Source organism: Geotrypetes seraphini, chromosome 6, assembly GCF_902459505.1.
Source record: "Geotrypetes seraphini chromosome 6, aGeoSer1.1, whole genome shotgun sequence".
Classification (NCBI taxonomy): domain Eukaryota; kingdom Metazoa; phylum Chordata; class Amphibia; order Gymnophiona; family Dermophiidae; genus Geotrypetes; species Geotrypetes seraphini.
Genome location: NC_047089.1, coordinates 249,467,313 through 249,482,115, shown reverse-complemented (window position 1 = coordinate 249,482,115; position 14,803 = coordinate 249,467,313). Strand labels below are relative to the sequence as shown.

The 14,803-nt window shown below is 44.2% G+C and overlaps 1 protein-coding gene across 11 annotated transcripts in view; it reads left to right on the top strand.

The window, feature by feature from the left end:
- CASK (calcium/calmodulin dependent serine protein kinase) overlaps positions 1–14,803 on the top strand; it is a 770,397-nt gene that overhangs the window by 589,614 nt on the left and 165,980 nt on the right. For all 11 annotated transcript variants that reach the window (XM_033947671.1, XM_033947669.1, XM_033947668.1 and 8 more), the window contains exon 16: positions 7,501–7,586. In XM_033947671.1, coding sequence (XP_033803562.1) covers positions 7,501–7,586 — 86 coding nt within the window. The remainder of the gene's footprint in view (positions 1–7,500; positions 7,587–14,803) is intronic.

Sequence of the window (14,803 nt, the reverse complement as noted above, 5' to 3'; positions counted from 1 at the left end):
ACTGAGCACCCCTCCTGCTCCCAACAGGGAGGGGGGAGGGGTATCCGGTGGCAGGAGGGAGTCAACATCCCTCCTGCCATTTGTTGGTGGGTTTTTTTTGGGGGGGGGAATCAGGAGTGGGCCCGATGGCAGAAGGGAGTGGGAATCCTTCCTGCCATTCTGTTTGTGGCGGCAGGCATTTTGGTTCGGGGAGGGAGGGGACACTTTGGGAAGGGCTTTTTATTTTTTTTTTTTTTTCAATCGTGCGTGGGCTCTGCCCCAACTCAATCGCTCACTGAGCGATTGAGTCAGGAGTTTACATGCAAATCATTTGCATGCAAAAAAGATAGTGAATCAATTGCTGTTTTAAAATCAGCCAGGAATCAGCCAACAGCGATTGAATCGCTAACTTTAGTGAATCTAGGCCAAAGTCAGTTTCTGTCTTGTCAAAAGGAACAGAAACCAGTGCTGCTGACCTGAATTAGGTGTTAATTAGGTTCTATGAGCTTCAAAGGGTCCATTTGTAGCAATCCCCTGCAAATCAATATACAAAGAGAGGAAAGGTCCAAGGCAGCGTTGCCAGTTGAGTGGTTTTCCCGCCCAACTGAGCTAGTTTTTAAGCTTGATAGTGGGAAATAAAGGGCTTGAGTGGGAGGTGGGTTTTTGGGCTATTTTTTTCTGTAACTGGGATATTTTGGGCGGGTAATGGGTTTTCTGGCAAACTTCCAGATTTTTTTGTTTTTTTCCTTTTCATTGGTTCAGTTAGGGCACAATGGGCCAATCACAAATGACCTTAGGGACTCTGAGGTCATTTGTGATTGATCCATTGTGCCCCAGTTGAAACAATGGAAAATGAGACCAGAGCAGAACAGCATGCTGCTCGTGCTCGCCCTACACTACAGTGCAGTATGCTTTAAGCTCAGCAGAGGGGAGGAGGTAAGAGGAAGCCTATTTCGTCATGGGACGTACTGTGGCAGAGGGAAAGTGCAGCGGAGAGGCTGTGGGTTTGCCTCTGAGAAATGCTCCAACACCAGCGATTCTCTGCAGATGGTAATGACATCTAAAATTAGACCGGGAAGGCCAGGGGTGACGCTGGATGAGGGAGGAAACAAGGGGGGAGCATGACAGCCTTTGAGAGGAGGGCCTCCTAAAGCTGCTGTGCTGAGGTCAACTGCCCTGTTTGCCCTAAAAGTCCTTCAAGTTCACGGGTGGGGGTAATATGCCAGACAGGGGGGAAGAAATAATGGACCTGGAAACAGGGGAGAGGAAGAGAGATGGTAAACAATGGGATGGAGGGAGGGAAAATAAAGGGGGTAGTGTGGAGGGAGGGGTATAGAGTAACTGGATAGGAGGGTAGTTGGGAAGAGAAAGCGACAGATGGTGAACCCTGGAGTAGTGGGGAAAGATGGAGAGAGATGTTGAATGAAAGGAGAAATGGAGAAAAGGAGGGATGGTGGGATCCATTGCTTCAGCTGCTCTTTCACTCTCTGGGCTGCTGGCAGGATTACTGAAGTAAACATGCCGCCTTCTGCTGCCTGGAAGCTTTCCCTCTGCTACTGCTTCCTGTCCCCACTTAGGAGTAGCAGAGGGAAAATTCCAGGCCGCCAAAGACAGTATATTTACGTCACGCTGCCGGCAGCCTGAAGAATGCAAGAGTAGTTGCTTTATTGGATCCTGTGAAGGGGAGGAACGCAGTGGGATCACTGGGGGATAGTCATTAGAGATACGCTGGACTTCTGGGATGGAGAAGAAAAACAAGAAAGACGTGCCAGACTGTGGTAGGGAGGAGAGAAGAGGAGATACAAGACCACAAGAAAGGAGAAAGGGAGCAAGAGAGAGATGCCAGATTATGGAAGGGAAGCAGGAGAAAAATGTGGGGAAGAGAAGGACAGGGAGAAGTGAGGCCACAAAAGAGGAGGAGGGAAGAAGGAGAGAGAGAAGTCAGACTTTGGGAAGGAGAGCAGAAAGATGTTGGTCCACCGGGGGGTGGGGGAGGAGCAGATGTTGTGTGTGAACAAGACATGGTTTTCTGTTACCACTGACTATAGCAATAATCATTAGTAGTAATAAGAACATAAGAATAGCCTTACTGGGTCAGACCAATGGTACGTCTTTATGGAGGCCAATCCAAGTCACAAGTACCAGGGTAAAATCCAAATAGTTGTAGCATTCCATGCCATTGATCCAGGGCAAGCAGTGGCTTCTCCCATGTCTGTCTCAACAGCAGACTGTTGCCTTTTCTCCAGGAAATTATCCAAACCTTTTTTTAAAATTAGCTACATTAACCACTCTTACCACATCCTCTGGCAACTCGTTCCAGAACTTAACTATTCTATAAATGGAAAAATATTTCCTCCTATTGGTTTTAAAAGTATTACTCTGTAACGAGTGTCCCCTAGTCTTCGTAAATCTTGATGCAGTAAAAAAATCAATCCACTTGTACCTGTTCTACACTACTCAGGATTTTGTAGATTTCAATCATATCTTCCCTCAGCTGTCTCTTTTCCAAGTTGAAGAAACCTAACCTCTTTAGTGTTTCCTCATTTGAGAAGAGTTCCATCCCTTTTATTATGTTAATTGCTCTTCTGTGAACCTTTTCTTGTGCTGCTATATCTTTCTTGAGATAAGGAGACCAGAACTGAATGCAATACTCAAGATGAGGTCGCACCATTGAGCGATACAGAGGCATTATAACGTTCCTAGACTTATTTACCATACCTTCTCTAATAATTCCTAGCATCTTGTTTGCTTTCTTGGGCGGAAGGTTTCAGCGTATTGTCTACAATGACACCTACATCTTTTTCTTGAACGCTGACTCCCCCTAGGTGGATCCTAGTATCCAGTAACTATGATTTGGATTATTCCTCCCAATGTACATCACTTTGCATTTGTCCCCATTAAATTTCATCTGCCATTTGGACGTCCAGTCTTCCAATTTCCTAAGAGCTTCCTGCAGTTTTTCACAGTCCACATGCATTTTAACAACTTTGAACAATTTAGTATCCTCTGCAAATTTAATCACCTCACTCGTCGTTCCAATTTCCAGATCATTTATAAATAAGTTAAATAACTAGAACAGATCCCTGCAGTATTCCACTATTTACCCTCCTCCATTGAGAAAAATGGCCATTTAACCCTACCCTTTTTTCTGTCCAATAACCAATTCTTAATCCACAATTGAACATTGCCTACTATCCCATGACTCTTTAATTTTCTCAGGAGCCTCTCATGAGAAACTTTGTCAAAAGCTTTCTGGAAATCTAGATACATTACGTCAACCGGCTCGCCTTTATCCATATAAATCTACTGCTGTTTTGGACTTGTTATATACATAAGTTTGAAGAGCTTTTAATTTTGGGAAGGACTTTTATACGTTAAGTACTTGGGTTTTTTTGTGTTTTGGTCTTTTGTATACCATTATGGACTGTTTGGGATATGTGCAGTGTATAAATAAACATGTTGTATTTGTATGAAGCATATGTTTGATAAATTAGAGGGGTTTCCAGCGGCTACTTTTTGGACTACTCAGAGCACAAGTTGGGCTGGTTTTGAGCTACTTTTTGCTGAGTTTGCCTGGAAAATTTTTTGCCATCTGGCAACCCTGGTCCAAGTTAGCAATCTTTCTGAGAGGAAAGAAAGAAGGAAGAGGACATTCTCTTTCAAAGAGAAAACATATCTTTGAGTAAATATACATTATTTTGCTCTGAGCTTTGATAGATTTTTGGGGAAAAAGCTAAATTGTAGGTTCCCTTCTATAGACATTTTAGACTTAAAAGAGCAAACTTTACTTAGTTAGTCTCCATAGAATAATAGCCTTTTATAGTTTCTACAGTTTTGTAAGCTTGAACCTTCTGCTGGAGATAGTTTCTGTGTTGGATCTAGGAGCAAAAGGAGCGCTCAGGGAGGCTAAGGCAAAGCGGAGAGACTGAATGAATTCTTTGCTTCAGTCTTTACAAAAGAAGATATAAGAGATCTACATGAACCGGAAATGGTTTTCAAGGGTGATGATGTGGAGGAACTGAAAGAAGTCTCGGTGAATCTGAAAGATGTACTAGGCCAAATCGACACTTTAACAAGTGATAAATCACCTGGACCGGATGGTATACATCCCAGGGTACTAAAAGAATTCAAATATGAAATTACTGACCTGTTGTTAGTGATCTGTAACCTGTCGCTAAAATCGTCTGTAGTACCTGAAGATTGGAGGGTGGTCAATGTTACGCTGATTTTTAAAAAGGGTTCCAGGGGAGATCGGGGGAATTACAGACCTGACTTCAATACCGGATAAAATGGTGGAAACAATTATAAAAAATAAAATTGTGTAACAGGTAGACAAACATGATTTAATGGGACAGAGTCAGCATAGGTTCAGCCAAGGGAGGTCTTACCTCATCAATTTGCTTAACTTCTTTGAAGGTGTGAATAAATATGTGGATAAAGGTGAGTCTAGTGTATCTAGATTTTCAGAAAGTTTTTCACAAAGTTCCTCATGAGAGGCTCCTGAGAAAATTAGAGTCATGGGATAAGTGGCAAAGTTCAGTTGTGAATTAGGAATTGGTTAGCGGATAGAAAACAGAGAGTAGGGTTAAATGGTCATTTTTCTCATTGGAGGAGAGTAAACAGTGGAGTGCCACAGGGATCTGTACTGGTACCAGTGCTATTTAGCTTATTTATAAATTATCTGGAAATTGGAATGACGAGTGAAGTGATTAAATTTGCAGATGGCATTAATCTGTTCAAAGTTGTTAAAACACATGCAGATTGTGAAAAATTGCAGGCAGACCATAGGAAATTGGAGGATTGGGCGTCCAAGTGGCAGATGAAAATTAATGTGGACAAATGCAAAGTGATGCACATTGGGAAGAATAACCCAAATCACAGTTACCGGATGCTAGGGTCCACCTTGGGGATTAGCGCCCAAGAAAAGGATCTGGGTGTCATTGTAGACAATACGATGAAACCTTCTGCCCAATGTGCGACGGCAGCTAAAATAGCAAACAAAATGCTAGGAGTTATTAAAAGAGGGATAGTTAACAAGGCTAAAGATATTATAATGTCTCTGTATCTCTATATCGCTCCATGGTGTGACCTCACCTAGAGTATTGGGTTCAATTCTGGTCTCCTTATCTCAAGAAAGATATAGCGGCACTAGAAAAGGTTCAAAGAAGAGCGACTAAGGGGATGGAACTCCTCTCGTATAAGGAAAGACTAAAATGGTTAGGCCTCTTCAGCTGGGAAAAGAGATGACTGAGGGGAGATATGATTGAAGTCTACAAAATCCTGAGTGGAGTAGAACGGGTACAAATGGATCAGTTTTCACTCCATCAAAAATTAGGAGACAAAGAAATTACAGGGAAACACTTTTAAAACCAATAGGAGGAAATATTTTTTCACTCAGAGAATAATTAAGCTCTGGAGTGCATTGCCAGAGGTTGTGGTAAGGGCAGATAGTGTAGCTGGTTTTTAGAAAGGTCTGGACAATTTCCTCGAGGAAAAGTCCATAGTCTGTTTTTGAAAAAGACATTGGGGAAGCCACTTCTTGCCCTTGATCAGTAGCATGGAATATTGCTACTCCTTGGGTTTTGGCCAGGTACTAGTGACCTGGATTGGTCACCGTGAGAACAGGCTACTGGGCTTGATGGACCATTGGTCTGACCCAGTAAGGCTATTCTTATGTTCTTACTCCACTATTTGGAGAAGACTAATGATTTTTGCCTTTCTTATCATATCTTTGTCTTGATTAACCATTCTCAACGAGGTTGTCCAGCTTCCAAGGCTTCTATTACCCATTGGATTCACATAGCCATTTTGTCGTCTTCAGTTAACTACGACAAGCAGCCGTCGGTTTCTCTCAAGGCCCACTCAACCAGAGGTGTCATTGCTTCATGGGCCCAATCTGGAGCAATTTATGTAGGCGGCATTTGCAGCATGGCTACTTAGTCTTCCCACTACAAAAATATATAGGCTATTGCCAGAGTCACAAATCCAAAATCTCATTCATTAAATTGTGTTCCTTCAAAGATTAATTGTGGATCTCAAGTGCTCACAGTTATACTGCCACAAGAACAAGTCATGGCGTATAACTATCTTGTGAGCTATCATCGGTCCACTGAATTATTTATTACACAATTTAATTTAATTTATATTTAAAAAATTTCTTTTTATATCTTTTTATATCATTCACTAAAGTTGTTCTACTTAGATAATCTTCCTATATCAATATCGTAATAGTACTTAGCTCAGGTATAGTTGTACTACCCAGCCATCTGGAAACATCGGAAGATCTCCGTTTCGCTCTCTTTATACACAATAGAGCTTCCTCGGGAACAATATAATTACTTTTATCGGCAGTAAACAATAAAGCATAAGAAAAATATCATTATAAATAGGACTAGATGTTAACAAAATATCCTACTTGTTCTTGTGGCGGTATAACTGTGAGCCCTTGAGATCCACAATTAATCTAAATTAAACCTTAAGTTTGTATACCGCATCATCTCCACAGAAGTAGAGCTCGGCACGGTTTGCAGGAATTGGTATAGAAAGGAACTACAATGAAAAGTAGAAGGACTTAGAAAGAGAAGTTTTGAGGGACTTAGTATATCGATGAGGGAGGAACACAATTTAATGAATGAGATTTGGGATTTGTGACTCTGGCAGTAGCCTATATATTTTTGTAGTAGGAGTGCATAGCACAATATTGTTTAAGGAGTAATTAATACTTAGTCTTCCCTTCATACTTTTTTTAGATTTTACCAAGTAGATATATTGAGGGCAGGCTTTTCTATCCCTCCCTAAACGCTGCTTTTGTTTTGGTATGTCACCTTGTACTGAATCAGGAAGGGACATAACAGAATGGAAGATTAGGTTCTTACCTTCGATAATCTTTCTTTTAGTCCCTGGAAGATTCAGTACGGCCCGCCCTCGTTTTATGCTCAGTTTCTCTGAATCGCCTGCCTTTTCTGCCTCGGTTTTTCTCCTTCTAAGCCAAAGTATCTTCCAGCCAGCAGACGGGCCCTGTGGGGGAATTCATTCATTCTTATGTGAGTACATATCTTACCAATGGCAGATTTCCAGTGGGTGCTTGTTCCACACAGCAGGTTAGCACCACATTGTTCATAAATGTGTTGCCTGTTGTTTATTAGTTGTATTTCTTATTTCTTGCAAAGCAGAACAGTACAGACCTTTGTTATGTGTCTGGGGAGGTTCCTCAATGCCCCCCAGCTTTATTGTTCTCTTGTTCTAGTAAGGTTGATTGGCTTTTTGACATAACTGCAAGGGGCTCTGTCTCTCTCTCGGAGATAGGAGGCGCTCATGGTGAGAAAAATGTGTGAATTTCTGTAAATCCCAGTTCGCGGCTATGGATTTAACTACTGAATCCTCCAGGGACTAATAGAAAGAAGATTATTAAAGGTAAGAACATAATCTTTCTTTTTTTGCCTCTTGTTGTTATTACAGCCAATGTTTGATCTGTTGAATGTTTCTCATTTTATTTATGAATACTTTTTATTAATTCTACAGGAACACTCCATGTAGGTGATGAAATCAGAGAAATAAATGGAATTAGTGTAGCAAACCAGACAGTGGAACAACTACAAAAGATGCTAGTAAGTGTTTGATTATTACTTTTTTGCCTTTCACATGCTTAAAGTATTCTCAAGAAGGGCCAACTGGCTTGAAGTTTGCCCAGAGAAATCACTAAGGGAGGAATTCATCAAGGGGCACTAACCGATATGGGGGCTAGATTCACTAAAACCGATTTTGTCTCCGATCCGTTTCCGATTGCATGCAGGCTGATGAATTCACAAAAGGCCTGCATGCAAATGGGGACGATCGTTGACATCCCTCCCCACGGCCAGGATCATTAGAGAGCAATCCTGGAGCATGCGCAGACCCTGACTGTAGTGACAGGAGAAGCAGCCTTCTGTCACTGCTGTCAGGGCTTTTGCCAGCTTTTTTAAAAACTTTTAATCGGGAAGATATTTTGTGTGTATTACACACGCAAAATAACTGCTCCGATAAAATTAAAAATTAAAAGCCCCCTCCCCCGAAGTGCCTCCTCCTTCCCCAAACCCCTAAAAAATGCCCTTCACGCCGATGCCCCCCGAACACAAGGCAGGAGGGACGCCAACTCCCTCCTTCCATCTCAAATGCCACCTGGCCAGGCCAGGCCCAGCCCCTCCCCGTACCTTTAGAATCGTTGAGAGCAGGAGGGGTGCCCAGTCCCTCCTGCTCCTCAGGCCTCCCGTGATCTTCAGGAGCAGGAGGAAGCCCAAAGTCCTCCTGCTGCTCTGCCGCAATACTGGCTTTAGGCCACGCCCCGATGCATTATCAGATGCACGGGGAGGGGCCTAAGGCACTGATTGGCTGAGGTGCCTCAGGCTCCTCCCTTGGGATAGGTCTGGGGCGCCTCAGCCAATCAGGGACTTCCTTAGGGAGGAGTCTAAGGAAGTCCCTGATTGGCCAAAAACAATGTCCCTGTTTAGCTGAGACGCCCCAGGCCTTTCCCAAGGGAGGAGCCCGGGGCATCTCAGCCAATCAGTGCCTTAGGCAAACCATCTGATGATGCATCGGGGAATGGCCTAAGGCCAGTATCGCGGCAGGAGGAATTTGGGCTTCCTCCTGCTCCCGAAGATCATGGGAGGCCTGAGAAACAGCATGGACTGGGCACCCCTCCTGCTCACAACGATTCTAAAGGTACAGGGAGGAGGTGGGCCAGGCATGGTCAGCCAGATGGCCTACTACAGGGAGGGAGGTGGGACGGGCCTGACCAGGTGGCGTTTGAGATGGCAGGAGGGAATTGGTGTCCCTCCTGCCTTGTGTGCATCATCACACCGGGGAGGGGGGTTTAAAACCACAGGCTGGCAATTTTTTATAGAATATATAAAAAAGGAAGAATTCCTTTTTTATGTATTCTGCAAAAGTGCATTGCCAGCTCATGGTTTTAAAGAGCAGGAGAGCCGGTAAGAAGTGAAGCGACTGGTCCTCAGCAGTCACTTCACTTCTGATTGACAAGCCCAATCGGGCTTCCTTTTTCTGTTTAGTGAATCGCGGCCCTGCCTACTTTGCATGCCATTTCCACTAATTTGCATGCACGGATTGGAAGCAGGTCGCAGGAGAGGTTAGTGAATCAGGCCGGAGGGAAATATGGACGTTAAGGAGTCGCAAATTGATCGGTACACGATCGGTTTGCTTTGTGAATCTAGCCCTTAGTGCATATTAAATACTAAGACGTACATAGGAATATAATAGGCGTCTTAGCATTTAGCATGTGCTAAATCAGTACGTGCCCCTTGATTAATTCTCCCCTAAACTTCTCCCTACTCCATCAAGCACTTGATTGTGTTTTGATAAAAGCATGTTGGAGTGTTTTCATAAGTTTCTATACACCTAAACAGGAGATTCTACCTCCTCAAGGTAGAACAAAGAAAAACAAAAGAGACCTGTGGTTCTCAATTTTTTTATGCACTCAAGACCCGACATGTATGTGTTTCGGCCATAAGGCCTGCCTCAGGGGTCTACAATAAAATCATGCAAAACATAAAAACTATACAAAATTAAAAGAATATATAATAAAACAATGAGGCATCATTTATATAGGGGAGACTGCAGGTTAAAGTCCAGGAGCTGGAGGGACTCTGCACCATGGAGGAGCAATGCTGGGCAACTGAAGACACCACCAGAGAGAACCACATCGCAGAACAAGTTAGGGAGCTCGAGAAGTTCATTGAGGAGGCCTGCAGGATGGTGGAGGCACAAGATCAGCAACACACCAGGAGAGAACCGACAGTTGGACGACAGGAACCACCAGACACCATGGGTCTAGGACCTTGCGGAGAACCTGGGCAGGCAGAGGAGGAGGAGACCCATCAGAGCCAGGAGAAAGGACTAGCGGACTGCGCAGATGACACAGACCTGAGACCAGTGGCGGAGACACAGCAGAACCCAGAGGACGGACAAATGGACTGCACACATGACACAGATCTGAGACCAGAGAGACAGTTGAAGAAGGGGAGATCGGCTATCGTGGTTGGAGACTCAATCCTGAGAGGAGTAGACAGTCACATAGCCGGAGGGAGAGAGGACAGACTGGTAACATGTCTCCCGGGGGCAAGAACAAAGGACGTCATCAACAATATTGAGAGGATACTGGAGGGAGCTGAGACTGAGGAGACAGCAGTAGTGATCCACATTGGAACTAACGACATCAACAGGAGGAACTTCAACAGGACCACACTGACTGACCAGTTCAGGATCCTGGGGAGAAAATTGAGACTGAGGGCAAGGAAGATAGCCTTCTCAGAGATCCTGCCAGTACCGAGAGCGGATACAAGGAGACAGAGCGAACTACAGGCAATGAACGTTTGGCTGAGGAGATGGTGCGAAGAGGAGGGTTTCCACTTTGTTAGGAACTGGACTACTTTCTTTGGGAAGAACAAGCTCTACAGAAGAGATGGACTGCACCTTAGCACAGCTGGGACGAGGATGCTGGCGCGCAACGTCCAGAACGTCATAGACTTAGCTTTAAACTGAGGAAAAGGGGAAAGCCGATAGTCGATCTGACCTTGACACATCGGACATCAGTACCGGACAAGGATACTGAACTGGGACATTGTAAAGGAAGACTCGGGACTGAGTGTGTATGTTTTAAAAAAGGACCTAAGGACGCAGTGCAGGGACCGAGGGCACAAATGGAACTGGAAAGCGGCACCAACAAAAAACAACAGGAGCCAGAGGAGCAAAGACATTGTAAAAAAGAGCCCGGGACTGAATGGGAATTACGGGAGCAAGAGGTGCAGGGGAAACAGGCCGAGGACGTCACAGACACACAGCAGGAGGAGGATTACCGAGATGAAGCTCGGGGGCTGGTGAACCACGAGAAGGACTGCAGGAGACCCAAAACACGAGGAAAACAAAAAGAGAGGGCAAAAAACTGGGTCTTAAACTGCCTATACACAAATGCTAGGAGCCTAAGGGCCAAAATGGGTGAACTAGAAATCATTGCCAGCAAAAAGGACCTGGACATAATTGGAGTCACAGAAACGTGGTGGACTGAGGACAATCAATGGGATGTGGCCATACCAGGGTACAAACTATACAGGAGAGACAGGACACATAAAAAGAGTGGAGGAATAGCGCTGTACATAAAAGACTCCATACCCTCAGCCAGGATGGAAACAACAGTACGGGCAGATGGCTTGGAATCATTATGGGTTAAGCTACAGGGAGAAACTGGGGCAGACATTAAATTGGGGCTGTACTACCGCCCACCTGGACAACCGAAAGAAATCGACCAGGACATGGAGGCTGAACTGAGGCAGGTATGCAGAAGCGGAAATGTGGTGGTGATGGGGGACTTCAACTATCCTGGGATAGACTGGAGTATTGGACACTCAAACTGCGCAAGGGAGACCAAATTCCTAGAGGTCACGAGGGACTGTTTCATGGAGCAACTGGTCACGGAACCAACACGGGGCGATGCCACTCTTGACCTAATCTTCAACGGACTAGGGGGGCCAGCAAAGGAGGTGGCGGTATTAGCCCCGCTAGGTAACAGCGATCATAACACGATCCAGTGCAGGCTAGAAATTGGATCATCAAAGGGGAAAAGAACCACAACGACGGCACTCAACTTCAAAAAAGAAAATTATGATGCCATGAGGAAAATGGTGGGAAAGAAACTCAAAGGCAACATAGGGAAGATGGTATCCGTAGAAAAAGCTTGGACCTTACTCAAGGAATCTGTGCACGAAGCGCAAAACCTGTGCATCCCCAAGTTCAGGAAAGGGTGCAAAAAAAATAGAACAAAAAACCCAGTGTGGATAACAAATGCAGTGAAGAAGGCGATAAGCGACAAGAAAGCATCATTCAGAAAATGGAAAAAAGACCAAACAGAGGAGAACCAAAAAGTGCACAAAGAACACCAGAAGGAATGTCACCGAGTGGTTAGAAAAGCAAAAAGAGAATACGAAGAGAGACTGGCAGAGGAAGCAACAAACTTCAAATCTTTCTTCAGATACGTCAAGGGGAAGCAACCGGCAAGAGAAGAAGTGGGACCATTGGATGATGGAGATAGAAAGGGAGTAGTAAAAGAAGAGAAAGAGATAGCTGACAAGTTAAATGAGTTCTTCACGTCAGTCTTCACGAGGGAGAACACAACCAACATTCCGGAACCCGAGGAAATCGTAATGGGAGACCAAAATGATAAACTGGTCAATTTAGAGGTAAGCCAAGAGGATGTACTCAAGCAGATAGACAGACTAAAGAGCGACAAATCGCCAGGTCCGGACGGCATTCACCCAAGGGTACTCAAGGAACTAAAAAACGAAATAGCAGAGCCACTTCGACAAATATGCATCCTATCTTTAAAAACCGGAGAGATCCCAGAGGACTGGAAAATAGCAAATATCACGCCCATCTTCAAGAAGGGCTCAAGGGGCGACCCAGGAAACTACAGGCCGGTGAGCCTGACCTCGGTCCCGGGAAAGATGATGGAGGCACTGATTAAGGACAGCATCTGTGAACACATCGAAAACAATGGGCAGCTAAAACCGAGTCAGCATGGCTTCTGCAAGGGTAGGTCATGCCTCACAAACTTATTGTACTTCTTTGAGGGGGTGAACAGCCAGGTGGATAAAGGGGAATCCATAGATATCATTTACCTCGACTTCCAAAAAGCCTTCGACAAGGTACCACACGAGAGACTGCTCAAGAAGATATGGAACCATGGGGTGCAAGGGGAGATCCACCGATGGATCAAAAACTGGCTGGCAAACAGGAAACAGAGGGTTGGCGTAAAGGGCCATTACTCGGACTGGAAAGGGGTCACGAGCGGAGTTCCACAGGGGTCAGTGCTGGGACCGCTCCTGTTCAATATGTACATAAACGACCTACAAGCGGGGACCAAGTGTGAGGTCATTAAATTTGCAGATGACACCAAACTATACAGCAGGGCTCAAACGAGGGAAGACTGCGAAGATCTCCAAAAGGATCTAACGAAGCTGGAAAAGTGGGCCGAAAAATGGCAAATGAGCTTCAACATAGGGAAATGCAAGGTCATGCACGTGGGGAAAAAGAACCCGATGTTCACTTACAAAATGGGGGGAACACCACTAGGGGTCAGTAACCTGGAGAGAGACCTGGGAGTGATGGTAGACGCAACAATGAAAGCATCGGCACAGTGCGCCACGGCCTCAATGAAAGCAAACAGAATGTTGGGTATCATTAAGAAGGGTATCACGACCAGGACGAGGGAAGTCATCTTGCCGCTGTATCGTGCAATGGTGCGGCCGCACTTGGAGTACTGTGTCCAGTACTGGTCGCCGTACCTCAAGAAGGACATGGCGGTACTTGAGGGAGTACAGAGAAGAGCAACTAAACTGATAAAGGGAATGGAAAATCTCTCATATACCGACAGATTAAAGCAACTAGGACTTTTCTCCCTGGAAAAGCGGAGACTTAGAGGAGACATGATAGAAACCTTCAAGATCCTGAAGGGCATAGAAAAAGTAGACAGGGACAGATTTTTCAAATTATGGGGCAACACAAGTACAAGGGGGCACTCGGCGAAATTGAAAGGGGACAGGTTTAGAACAAACGCTAGGAAGTTCTTTTTCACTCAGAGGGTGGTGGATACATGGAACGCACTTCCGGAGGCTGTGGTAGACAGGAACACATTAAATGGTTTCAAAGAAGGTTTGGATAGATTCCTAGAAGAAAAAGGGATTGAAGGGTATAGATAGATATAGACCACTACTCAGGCAATGGGCTTGAAGGGCCGCCGCGGGAGCGGACCGCTGAGCAGGATGGACCTATGGTCTGCCTCAGCGGAGGCAACTTCTTATGTTCTTATGTTCTTATATAAAAAAGGAAAACATAATACCATTATATTGAACATATACATATCCAAACTTAAAAACCTCCATATAGAGAGAAATTAAAATGTTTATAAACAAAATAGTACGTCTTAGGGAAGATACTGAAAACATGTAAAGGAAAGAAAGAGAGGTAAATAAAGAGATGAAAGGAAAATAAGGGAGTAGGGAGGAAAAAGGAAGAAAGGAGAAATAGAAGGTGGGAGGGAAAATGGAAAGCGGAGGGGGAAATGGGGGGGATGAGAGGTAGAAAAAGAAAAAAGGGGGAGAATAGAAAGGAAAACAAAAGAGGAGCACATACCCATGGTAAATGTCAAATTATTTTAAATTGTTTTATAGTTTGACATTTGCCAGATGTATGTGCTTCTCTTTTGTCTTCCTTCCTATTTTCCTTCCTATTCTCCCCCCCTCCTCATCCCCCCCTTTTTCCCCTGGGTGCTTTTAAGGATGTGAACAAATTGGAATAAGAGTATAGGCATCTTTTAGTCTGTAGAGGTAAACCATTCTGATGAAGAAGAGTTAAAATGATCACATTTTGAAATTTTCCTTTATTTAGGAAAAATGTTAAGTTGCCTTAGATTTGCTATGGGTCAGAGTCATCCTGGCATCTTGTGGATTAGGAAATACAGGAGAAGAATCTAAAGAGGCACATTTTCTATTGGTTGAGCCTTCAATAAGCATTGTAGCTCTTGTTCCAGTACAGCAAGATGTTGGGCTGCATGATTTGAAGAGGGGGAACGAGGAAATGTTGGAGGAATGGAGAGAATTTGAGCATGATGCCTTCAGACAGGATTCTGAGAATCCAGTGGCTCACCATTATTATTATTATTTTTTTTTTTTTTAATCTTTATTGATTTTTAAACTCAAAACAGTGTATTACATACAAAGCACTATTATCTGTACAGGCAACTTATATATCATTCAGGATTTTCAAATACATTTTAACACAA